General features: G+C 58.1%; 1 protein-coding gene across 1 annotated transcript in view; it reads right to left on the bottom strand.

Moving 5' to 3' along the window:
* The window catches only part of LOC144611175 (neural cell adhesion molecule L1-like), a 55375-nt gene that overhangs the window by 32562 nt on the left and 10307 nt on the right, over positions 1-12506 (bottom strand). Inside the window, 10 exon segments of the mRNA XM_078430229.1 lie at positions 658-824; positions 2005-2116; positions 3272-3415; positions 4693-4824; positions 5934-6118; positions 7354-7465; positions 8772-8942; positions 10394-10516; positions 11959-12139; positions 12141-12159. Coding sequence (XP_078286355.1) covers positions 658-824; positions 2005-2116; positions 3272-3415; positions 4693-4824; positions 5934-6118; positions 7354-7465; positions 8772-8942; positions 10394-10516; positions 11959-12139; positions 12141-12159 — 1346 coding nt within the window.

The following is a 12506-nucleotide window of genomic DNA, read 5'->3' as shown; positions in this document are numbered from 1 at the left end:
GAGGTGAGAACGAAAGGGTGGATTGAAACATAGACAACAGGTGCAGGAGGAGGCCATTCATTCGGCCCTTCGAGCCAGCACTGCATTCAATATGATCAAGGCTGATCATCCACAATCAGTCCCCCAGTACAAGGATGTGAACAGTGGAACTAGCAGGACGACTAAGGTGGGAGGGACGGGGGGTGGGGGGGGGGGGGGCGGAGAGAGAGAGGGGATGCAAGGAACAGTGGAACTAGCAGGACGACTAAGGTGGGAGGGACGGGGGGGGGGGGGGGGGGTGGTGGGGACAGGGGGCGGAGAGAGAGAGGGGATGCAAGGAACAGTGGAACTAGCAGGACGACTAGGGTGGGGGGGACAGGGGGAGGTGGGGGACAGGGGGGGGGGGCGGAGAGACAGGGGATGCAAGGTTTACTTAAAGTTAGGGAAATCCAGTCATACCGCTGGGCTGTAAACTGCCCAAACGAGGTGCTGTTCCTCCAATTTGCGCTGGGCCTCACTCTGACAATGGAGGAAAGGTCAGTGTGGGGATGAGGGGGGGGGGAGGGGTTAAAGTGTTTGGCGTGGGCCAAGATGTGTTGCCTGGTTTAGGGGTGGGGGTGTGTAGAGGACACACGGATGATCTGTGTACATCTCACCGCCCCCATCGCGGGTGCTTACTTTTGATGTCCAGTGCAGCCAACAAGGAGTCGGTGCCAACACCGTTCGAGGCGTTGCAGGTGTAGCCCCCGGCATCTGCCTCCTGCACGTCCACGATGCGCAGCGTCCCGTTGGTGTACTGGAAGTAGCGAACGTCCTGCAGCACAGTCGTCATGTCCTCCTTGCTCCTACGGACAAAGGAGAGGTCAAACAGGCTCGCACCCGTACAGCAGAGGAGTCTAGGAGTGCTTGATCATAGTTCCCTGAATGTGACGTCACAGGTAGACAGGGAGTTGTAGAGCAGAGGGATCTAGGAGTGCAGGTACACAGTTCCCAGGTAGACAGGGAGTGTTGTAGAGCAGAAGGATCTAGGAGTGCAGGTACACAGTTCCCAGGTAGACAGGGAGTGTCGTAGAGCAGAGAGGGATCTAGGAGCGCAGGTACACAGTTCCCAGGTAGACAGGGGGTGTTGTAGAGCAGAGGGATCTAGGAGCGCAGGTACACAGTTCACAGGTAGACAGGGAGTGTCGTAGAGCAGAGGGATCTAGGAGCGCAGGTACACAGTTCCCAGAAAGTGGTGTCACAGGTAGACAGGGAGTGTTGTAGAGCAGAGGGATCTAGGAGCGCAGGTACACAGCTCCCTGAATGTGACGTCACAGGTAGACAGGGAGTGTTGGAGAGCAGAGGGATCTAGGAGTGCAGGTACACAGTTCCCTGAAAGTGGTGTCACATGTGAAGAGAAGATTTTAAAGGATGTTGCCACAACTTGAGGGCCTGAGCTACAGAGAGAGATTACGCAGGCTGGGTCTCTATTCTTTGGAGCGCAGGAGGATGAGGGGTGATCTGATAGAGGTGTGTATAATCGTGAGAGGAACAGATCGGGTAGACGCACAGAGTCTCTTGCCCAGAGTAGGGGAATTGAGAATCAGAGGACACTGGGTGCTTGCGTGTGCACGATGGGGCATTTGCGTGTGCGTGGGCGTGTGCATGTGCGACTGGGCATGTGGGCCTGGCCGTTGCCTGTGTACGGGGCACAAAGGTTGAAGGTTGCCGGGCGAGCAGAGGGGCGATCGGACAGAGGCGAAGGCAGCAATGGGCCTTGGTGGCCAGCTGCAGCCGGGATTGTGAAGTGTTGCCAGAACCTGGTGACTCTTGCATATAGTGGGCTGTTTCTATGCATGATGTGCGAACCAGGTATTGTACTTATGTACGGCAATAATCTCACGATCCGCACGCAAGAAGCTCACGGTACCTTGCTGCAGGTGATAATAAATGAAGCATTGAATCTGTACCTCAGCACTGCCAGCGACAGAGGTACATCATCGACAGAGGTACATCACCGAGGCACCATCACCAGCACTCACTCACCAGGCGATCTTGGGTGTGGGTGCCCCGAAGGCTTTACAGTGGATGTAGGCAGTCTGCTTCTCCACAAACTGGTACTCCAGGTCGGAGGGGGTGAGGATCTGAGTCGGCAGCTCTGGAAAAGGACAAGAGGGAAACATATCATCCTCAGGCAGAGCCGGAGAAATAGACAGTCTGTGGGTGTGGGTTAGTTGTCAGGCACGGCAGGAACGGTGTGTAGGAACTGCAGATAGACACAAAAAAGTTGGAGTAACTCAGCGGGACAGGCAGCATCACTGGAGAGAAGGAATGGGGGACGTTTCGGGTCGAGACCCTTCTTCAGACCCAAAACGTCACCCATTCCTTCTACCCAGAGATACTGCCTGTCCTGCTGAGCTATTTTCAGGGCAGGAGTGGACTGGATATCTGTGGTGTGTGGCAGGGGCTCCCAGCCCAGCCTGCAGGGGGGGAATCCACTGAGCCGACCCTTACTCATCCCCCGAAGACCAGAGAGCCGGGAGCTGTGTGTGTGTCGTAGTGCGTGGTAGCGAGCGCCGGGACAGTGTGTTGGAGTGCCGGGACGGTGTGGGTGAGCACCGCGGTGTGTAGAGTATCGGGACGGTGAGGGTGAGCACCGCGGTGTGTGGGAGTACAGGGACGATGTGTGGGAGTACAGGGACGGTGTGTGGGAGTACAGGGACGGTGTGTGTGGGAGTACAGGGACGGTGTGTGGGAGTACAGGGACGGTGTGTGGAGTACAGGGACGGTGTGTGGGAGTACAGGGACAGTGTGTGGGAGTACAGGGACAGTGTGTGGGAGTACAGGGACAGTGTGTGGGAGTACAGGGACAGTGTGTGGGAGTACAGGGACGGTGTGTGGGAGTACAGGGACGGTGTGTGTGGGAGTGCAGGGACGGTGTGTGTGGGAGTACAGGGACGGTGTGTGGGAGTACAGGGACGGTGTGTGGGAGTACAGGGACGGTGCGTGGGAGTACAGGGACGGTGTGTGGGTGAGCACCACGGTGTGTGGGAGTGCCGGGATAGTGTGTGGGAGTGCCGGGACAGTGTGTGTGAGCACTGCAGTGTGTGGGAGTGCCGGGACGGTGTGTGGGAGTGCCGGGACGGTGTGTGGGAGCACTGCAGTGTGTGGAGTACCGGGACAGTGTGTGGGAGTGCCAGGACAGTGTATGTGAGCACCACAGTGTGTGGGAGTACCGGGACGGTGCGTGGAGTACAGGGACAGTGAGAGTGAGCCCCAGATGCCGGCCGGCGTGCCGGAGCCCCGGACCTACCGATGACCTGCACAATGATGTTTGCCAGCAGCTTGCCGTGCCGGTTCTCCGCCAGGCACTGGTAGACGGCCGTGTCTTCCGGCTTCACTGCCGTCAGCACCACCCTGCTGCCCGTCACCGTCCTCCGCCCGTCCGAGTCCGTCTCTGCCAGGAATAAACCCGCCGTGAGCAGCGGGCGCAGGCCGAGCCCTGGCAGCGCCACCTTTACACCGCCCCTTCCCCTCCCCCTCCCCCTCACCTCCCGTTCGACACCAGAAACACACGCGCACAGCAAGATCCCGCAGCCCCATCTCCGGCCTCAGTGGCCATATCTGAGGAAGGACGTGCTGGCTCTGGAGAGGGTCCAGAGGAGGTTTACAAGAACCATCCCAGGAATGAGTGGGTATATTTAAGGCAGAGATGGATAGATTGTTGATCAGTGCGGGTGCCAGGGGTTACGGGGAGAAGGCAGGAGAATGGGGTTAGGAGGGACAATAGACAATAGACAATAGGTGCAGGAGGAGGCCATTCAGCCCTTCGAGCCAGCACCGCCATTCAATGCGATCATGGCTGATCACTCTCAATCAGTACCCCGTTCCTGCCTTCTCCCCATACCCCCTCACTCCGCTATCCTTAAGAGCTCTATCCAGCTCTCTCTTGAAAGCATCCAACGAACTGGCCTCCACTGTCTTCTGAGGCAGAGAATTCCACACCTTCACCACTCTCTGACTGAAAAAGTTCTTCCTCATCTCCGTTCTAAATGGCCGACCCCTTATTCTTAAACTGTGGCCCCTTGTTCTGGACTCCCCCAACACTGCCTGCTGTACCTGCATGCTTCCTTTCAGTGACCGATGCACTAGGACACCCAGATCTCGTTGAACATCCCCTCTTCCTAACTTGACACCATTCAGATAATAATCTGCCTTTCTATTCTTACTTCCAAAGTGAATAACCTCACACTTATCTACATTAAACTACATCTGCCATGTATCCGCCCACTCACACAACCTGTCCAAGTCACCCTGCAGCCTTATTGCATCTTCCTCACAATTCACACTACCCCTCAGCTTAGTATCATCTGCAAATTTGCTAATGGTACTTTTAATCCCTTCATCTAAGTCATTAGATGGATCAGCCACGATTGAATGGCGGAGTAGACTTGATGGGCCGAATGGCCTAATTCTGCTCCTATCACTGATGACCTTACGCCCAACCCAGACCCTTCAGCTCCCCTTCCCCACTCCACCCCACCCCACCCCTTCAACCCCCTCCCTGCCCCTCCATCTCCTCACCTTACTCCCCCTCCCCCTCCCGTCTCCACCCCCCCCCCCCGGCAATCTTCACCTCCTGTCCACCCACTCACCCTCCCCCACCCTGACCCCTCCACCTCCAGTTTCCCTGCCCCTCCCCCTCCCCCTGCCCCTCCCCCGTCCCCCCCTCACCGTTGAGGGGTACGCCGTTGACGCTCCAGCGGATGTGGGCTTTGGGCTTGGCGTCCACGTCACAGTCCAGCAGCACGTTCTCCCCCGGCCCGTACACCCCGTCCTGCGGCTTCCTCACCCAGTACGGGGCGGCTGTGGGAACAGAGAGACGGGTCAGGGGTGGGGGAGGCACAGGGGTGTGTGTGGGTGTGTGGGGTGGGGGTGTGTGGGGTGGGGGGGGTGTGTGGGGTGGGGGGTGTGTGGGGTGGGGGTGTGTGTGGGGTGGGGTGGGGGTGTGTGGGGTGGGGGTGTGTGGGGTGGGGGTGTGTGGGGTGGGGGGGGGTGGGATGGGGATGTATGGGGAGGGGGTGTGTGGGGTGGGGGTGTGGGGTGTGTGTTGTGGGGGTGTGTGGGGTGGGGGGTGTTGTGTGGGGTGGGGTGGGGGGTGTGTGGGGTGGGGGTGTGTGTGGGGTGGGGGTGTGTGTGGGGTGGGGGTGTGTGGGTTGTGTGGGGTGGGGGTGTGTGTGCGGTGGGGTTGGGATGTGTGGGGGTGGGGGTGTGTGGGGAGGGGGTGTGTGGGGTGGGGGTGTGGGGTGTGTGTGGTGGGGGTGTGTGGGGTGGGGGTGTGTGTGGGGTGGGGTGGGGTTGTGTGGGGTGCGGGTGTGTGTGGGGTGGGGTGTGTGTGGGGTGGGGATGTGTGGGGAGGGGGTGTGTGGGGTGTGGGTGGTGGGGAGGGGGGTGTGGGGGGTGGTGGTGGGGGTGTGTGGGGTGGGGGTGTGGGGTGGGGGTGTGGGGTGGGGGTGTGTGGGGTGGGGGGTGTGTGGGGAGGGGGTGTGTGGGGTGTGGGTGGTGGGGAAGGGGTGTGTGGGGTGGGGGTGTGGGGGTGGGGTGTGTGTGGGGGTGTGTGGTGGTGGGGGTGTGTGGGGGTGGGGGTGTGGGGTGGGGTGTGTGTGTGGGTGTGTGGGTGGTGGGGGGGGGTGTGGGGAGGGGGTGTGGGGAGGGTGTGTGTGGGGTGTGTGGGGTGAGGGTGTGTGGGGTGGGGGTGTGTGGGGGTGGGTGTGTGTGGATGTGTGGGGTGGGTGGTGGGGAGGGGGTGTGTGGGGTGGGTGTGTGTGTGTGGGGGTGTGTGTGTGTGGGGTGGGGGGTGTGTGGGGTGGGGGTGTAGTTGGGGTGTGTGGGGTAGGAGTGTGTGGGGTGGGGGTGTTGTGGGGTGTGGGTGTGTGTGGGTGTGTTGAGGGTGTGTGCCAGGGGTAGATCCTCACCCTCCACAGTCACGCTGAAGGTGTGTGTGACCCGGCCCTGGCCATTGATGACGATACACTGGTATTCCCCATCATCCTCCTCTGCCACGTGGTGGATGGTCAGGGTCTTGTTGAAGTTCTCGTAGCTGACGCGGCCCCCCGGCAGGTTGCCATCCAGCTGCTCCCAGTGCACGGTGGGTGTGGGGCTGTGGGGCCGGCAACACCAGGCGTCAGGAGTTATGGGGAGAAGGCAGGAGAATGGGGTGAGGAGGGAGATAGATCAGCCATGATTGAATGGCGGGGCAGACTCAATGGGCCGAATGGCCAACTCCCCATGATTCGCCTATGCCAACCAACCTGCCCCATCTACACCACTCCCACCTGCCCCCATTTGCCCTTATCCTATAAACCTTGTGTTGGAAGGAACTGCAGATGCTGGTTTAAACCGAAGATAAGACACAAAATGCTGGAGTAACTCAGCGGGTCGGGCAGCATCTCTGGGGAGAAGGGATGGGTGATGTTTTGGGTCGAGACCTTCTTCAGTCTCGACCTGAAACGTCACCCATTACCTTCTCTCCAGAGATGCTGCCCGACCCGCTGAGTTACTCCAGCATTATGTGTCTATCTTCTCTCTAAACCTTTCCCATCCAAATGTCCTTTCCACTGGGATAGGACCCACCTCTGACATCTACTGTTAGCTCGCTCATCTATATTCCACCCTCAGTGTGAAATACTCCTTCATTCCCCCCCGTCATCCCCCCCCCCCCCATAGCCCCCCCCCCTCATTGCCCCCTCCCTTCCCACCGCTCCTCCCACAGACCCTGCCCCTTCCCCTTCCCCGCCTCCCAGCCCCTCCACACTCTGGCAATGCTGGACCCTCCTTCATTTCCCACACTCCCACCCCACCCTTACTGCTCCGTCCCCCTCCCAAACCCCACTGCCCCATCCCCCCCCTCACTCACTGACGCCCCCAGCCCAAAGCCCCAGCCCCGCTCCCCCCCCTCACCCACACCCCCAGCCCCATCCCCCCCTCACTCACTGACGCCCCCAGCCCAAAGCCCCAGCCCCATCCCCCCCTCACCCACACCCCCAGCCCCATCCCCCCCTCTCACTGACGCCCCCAGCCCAAAGCCCCAGCCCCGCTCCCCCCCCCTCACCCACACCCCCAGCCCCATCCCCCCCTCACTCCACTCACACCCCCAGCCCAAAGCCCCAGCCCCATCCCCCCCTCACCCACACACCCCCAGCCCCATCCCCCCTCACTCACACCCCCAGCCCACATCCCCAGCCCCATCCCCCCCCTCACTTACTGACGCCCCCAGCCCCATCCCCCCCCTCACTCACTCACGCCCCCAGCCCAAAGCCCCAGCCCCATCCCCCCCTCACTCACACCCCACAGCCCCGTCCCCCCACCTCTCCCGTCCACCAGCAGGGTACTCACAGTCCTTCCGCGATGCACTCGAGGTGGAGGGGCCGGTCTCGCAGTGCCAGCCGGGGGCTGCTCTGCCCACGGGGGTGCAGCAGCCGAGGCTTACGGAACCTCACCGAGTTTGCTGCACCACAGCGAGGGGCAGAAACACAGGGGGCGGGGAGAGAGGGAGGGAGAGAGGGGGAGGGGGGGGAGGGAGGGGGAGAGGGACAGGGGGAGGGAGAGGGGGGAGGGAGGGAGGGAGGGAGAGAGAGAGGGACAGGGGGAGGGAGGGAGAGGGGGCAGAGAGAGATTGAGAGAGGGAGAGGGGACAGAGAGAGATTGAAAGAGGGAGAGGGAGGGAGGGAGGGAGAGAGGGAGAGTGACAGGGGGAGGGACGGAGAGGGGGAGGGACGGAGAGGGGGAGGGAGGGAGGGAGGGAGAGAGAGAGGGAGAGGGGGAGAGAGGGACAGGGGGAGGAGAGGGAGGGAGAGAGGGGAGGAGAAGGAAGGGAGGGAGAGAGGGAGAGGGACAGGGGGAGGGAGGGAGAGGGGGCAGAGAGAGATTGAGAGAGGGAGAGGGAGGGAGGGAAGGGGAGAGGGGAAGGGGAGAGGGACAGGGGGAGGGAGGGAGGGAGAGAAGGAGGGGAAGAGAGGGGGAAGGAGAGAGGGGGAGAGAGAGGGGGGGGAGCAGGGCAGGGGGAGAGGGACAGGGAGAACAGGTGTCAGTCTTCCACACTGCAGATACCCAGGGCAGACAGCAGAGGGAGGCAGCCCAATGATTTCAACAGTAGATGATCAGCACCTCACTCCTTGTCACTGCCAGAGTGGGGCGGGGAGAGGGGGCGGTGCAGATCCTGGCGGTCACAGAGAGAACGTGCACACGGCCCACACACACAGCGGCTGGAGGTCAGGATTAACGGCCAGCTGACGGCTACGTGGACTCGAGGGGCAGCATTGGCTGCGGTGGTCTGCAGTGCAGACAGCCGGCTGGCGATACTTCTGCACATGACGTAAGCTCTGCAAAAAGCACGCACCTTTACAATGGAGATGAGGAGGAATTCCATCCCTGGATAGAGTGGATGTGGAGAGGATGTTTCCACTAGCGGCAGAGTCTAGGACCAGAGGGCACAGCCTCAGAATTAAAGGACGTTACTTTAAGAAGGAGATGAGGAGGGATTTCTTTAGTCAGAGGGTGGTGAATCTGTGGAATTCTGCCACAGACAGCAGTGAAGGCCAAGTCAGTGGTTATTTTCAAAGCAAAAATTGAAAGGTTGTTGATTAGTAAGGGCGTCAAAGGCTACAGGGAGAGGCAGGGTTGACTCGATGGGCCGAATGGGCTAATTCTGCTCTCCATGTCATGTTCTTACGGACACAAGGTGGAGGGAGTAGGGGCGCAGTGGTAGAGTTGCTGCCTTACAGTTTCTATGAGGTCGGGGAAAGGCTACTCACAGGTGGTGACTTCCAGGGCGATGGGCTCCTTCTGGATGATGGTGCGGGTCCCTGGGAGCTGGGCGTAGCAGGTGTAGTCCTCCAGGCTGTCCTCCACCAGCAGGTTGGAGAAGTACAAGTTTCCATCCAGTCCCTGCGACACCCGGTCGCTCAGCTTAATGTTGAACAGTTCTGTGGGAGAGAGCAGAGACAGGGCAGCAGCTCAGCGTTCATCCCTCAATGAACAGAGCATGAAGAACTGGGCAACCAAACCAGGTTCTGCTGCAGCTGTACAGGGCATTGGTGAGACCACACCTGGAGTATTGCGTACAGTTTTGGTCTCCTAATCTGAGGAAAGACATTCTTGCCATAGAGGGAGTACAGAGAAGGTTCACCAGATTGATCCCTGGGATGGCAGGACTTTCATATGAAGACTGGATAGACTCGGCTTATACTCGCTGGAATTTAGAAGATTGAGGGGGGATCTTATAGAAACGTACAAAATTCTTAAGGGGTTGGACAGGCTAGATGCAGGAAGATTGTTCCCGATGTTGGGGAAGTCCAGAATAAGGGTCACAGTTTAAGGATAAGGGGAAGTCTTTTAGGACCGAGATGAGAAAGTTTTTTTTCACACAGAGAGTGGTGAGTCTGTGGAATTCTCTGCCACAGAAGGTTGAGGGCCAGTTTGTTGGCTATATTTAAGAGGGGAGTTAGATGTGGCCCTTGTGGCTAAAGGGATCAGGGGGTATGGAGGGAAGGCAGGTACGGGATACTGAGTTGGACGATCAGCCATGATCATATTGAATGGCGGTGCGTACAGGCTCAAAGGGCCGAATGGCCTACTCCTGCACCTATTTTTCTATGTTTCTATGTTTCTAACCCCCGGAGACAGACCCGACATGCTGGGGTAACTCAGCGGCTCAGGCAGCATCTGTGGAGAACATGGATAGGTGACGTTTCATAGAGTGCTGGAGTAACTCAGTGGGTCAGGCAGCATCTGTGGAGAACATGGATAGGTGGCGTTTCACAGAGTGCTGGAGTAACTCAGCGGGCCAGGCAGCATCTGTGGAGAACATGGATAGGTGAAGTTTTGGGGTCGAGACCCTTCTTCAGCCTGAAAGTGAGGAGGGAGTACAAAGCTGGAAGAGGGGAGAGACAGGACAAAGCATGGCAGGTAATAAGTGGACGCAGGTGAGGTGGGTGTTCAATAGGCAGATGATTGGCACAAAGGCCACAGATAAGGGAGGTATGAGACAGGATTGGAGAATTTGTGTTTTAGGCTGCCCTAATGGAACACGAGGTGCAGATCCTCCACTTTGACTTGTCCTCACTCTGGCAATGGAGGAGCGTCAGGACAGAGAGGTCAGAATGTGAATGGCAAGGGGAGTTAGTGCTGAGCAACCGGGAGATCATGTAGGCCTTGGATCAAGCAGACTCAGGGGAGAGGGAAACTAGAGGCACGGGAAGGTGCAGAACAAATCCGTGCCAGCACCGATAGTCAAGTAAAAGGTGGAGCCCACTATGGTCCATTGTTGGCTGTGAAGGCATGTGAACAGTGAAACTAGCAGGGCGAGGGAGGGAGGGATGGAGAGAGTTACTGATGTTGGTACCGCTGGGCTGTAACCCTCGCTCCAGCTACTCACTGCTGGTCATCCAGATGATCATGGAGGAGGCCATGCTGGTGGGAGGGTTGCACTGTAACACCAGAGATTCTCCCTCTTCCTTCCCGAACTGCTGAACGCTTTCCTTCGGCCACTTCGGGGTGCCTGAGAAGTGAGAGGGTCAGTTTATTCATCAATTCACAAGGTCAGAATCAGGCCATGTGTCACTGACTGCAACCCCACTGTTAATCCAGCCCCCTCACACTGTCCCTCAGTGTCTCTCTCCCTAGCACTGTCTGCCCACACTGTCTGCCCACTGTTAATCCATCTCTCAGTGCCCCTCTCCCCAGCACCCTGTGTCACTGACTGCAACCCCACTGTTAATCCAGCCCCCTCACACTGTCCCTCATGTCTCTCTCCCTAGCACTGTCTGCCCACACTGTCTGCCCACTGTTAATCCATCTCTCAGTGCCCCTCTCCCCAGCACCCTGTGTCACTGGCTATAATCACAGAACACGGTAACTGTTCCACATTTAACACCGACGTACACACACATCTGAGTCCCATCTTTACTCACTGATGCGCATCTATTACTAAAACCATGTCCTACATCCATTTTTTATTTAAACAACCTCAATTGCTTTCCGGAGAATTCTATCAGCAGCAAAATTCCAATTTAAAGCATCATTTGAATTCCCCAAAGAAACATGTGAAGTAATGAGGAATAGAAGGCTGTTGTTGAACAGCTGTAAATTGCCCCCACACAGCACGGCTCCATCCACATTACTGTACAGTGCACACGGCATCAATAACATACTCTGCATCATCCTGCCACAGGCTTGGGAGACAGGGAGCTTCACTCTGTGTCTGACCCCGGACTGTGTGACAGGACGGTGTAGGGAGCTTCACTCTGTGTGTGTGAGTGTGTGTGTGACAGGACAGTGTAGGGAGCTTCACTCTGTGTGTGTGTGTGTGTGTGTGTGAGTGTGAGTGCGTGACAGGACGGTGCGCAGGGAGGGAGTTTCACTGTGTGTGTGTGTGTGTGTGTGTGTGTGTGTGTGTGTGTGTGTGTGTGTGTGTGTGTGTGTGTGTGTGTGTGTGTGTGTGTGTGTGTGTGTGTGTGTGTGTGTGTGTGTGTGTGTGTGAGTGTGTGTGTGTGTGTGTGTGTGTGCGCGCGCGCTGAGGGATGGAGCTTCAGTGTGTGTCTGACCCCGGGACTGTGTGACGGGATGGTGTAGGGAGCTTCACTCTGTGTATGTGTGTGTGTGTGTGTGTGTGTGTGTGTGTGTGTGTGTGTGTGTGTGTGTGTGTGTGTGTGTGTGTGTGTGTGTGTGTGAGTGAGTGAGTGTGTGTGTGTGTGTGTGTGTGTGTGTGTGTGTGTGTGTGTGTGTGTGTGTGTGTGTGTGTGTGTGTGTGTGTGTGTGTGACTGGACGGTGTGGAGGGAGGGAGCTTCACTGTGTGTGTGTGTGTGTGTGTGATGGGACGGTGTGGAGGGAGGGAGCTTCACTCTGTGTGTGTGTGTGTGTGTGTGTGTGTGTGTGTGTGTGTGACCCCGGGAGTGTGTGACGGGACAGTGTGGAGGGAGCATTGATAAAGGGGTACTCACTCTCGGTTTTGAGGTTGATCTTGGAGGAGACGGCGGTGCCACCATCGTTGCTGACGTAACAGCGGTAGGTCCCCTGGTATCCGCGGAAGGAGATGCCGTTGTTGGAAGTGGCGATCACCATGGTGCCCGAGGACGTATTGAGCGTCACGCGGGGATCCAGCGTCGGATCGAAAAAACGTCCCGTCTTTGGTCCAGCGGAAGCTGCAGGAGAGGGTATGAGCACGTGACACCAGCGGAGGTGGACATCACTCAGCATCGAGCTGCTGGGACACTTGTCCAGTCACCATCATTTACCCATGAGAGAAAAATCAAAGCAGCACAGCCCAGACTATCACACAAAATTAAAGGGCGCTCTTTCAAACACTGAAAAAGTCTGGTCTACCCCAACAGCTGCTGACGACATTCTACCGCTGCAGCACAGAGAGCATCCTAACACATGGCATCCCTGTGTGGTACCTCAGCTGCAGAAAGGAAAACTCTTCAGCGGGTAGTCCATAGAGCTCAGAGGACCGTCGGAACACAGCTACCAGCCTTGGAGGGCATCTACA

The sequence above is a fragment of the Rhinoraja longicauda genome, chromosome 39 (assembly GCF_053455715.1).
Source record: "Rhinoraja longicauda isolate Sanriku21f chromosome 39, sRhiLon1.1, whole genome shotgun sequence".
NCBI classification, from domain to species: domain Eukaryota; kingdom Metazoa; phylum Chordata; class Chondrichthyes; order Rajiformes; family Arhynchobatidae; genus Rhinoraja; species Rhinoraja longicauda.
Note: the sequence above shows the minus strand (reverse complement) of the source record. Positions and strands in the feature narration are given on the sequence as shown.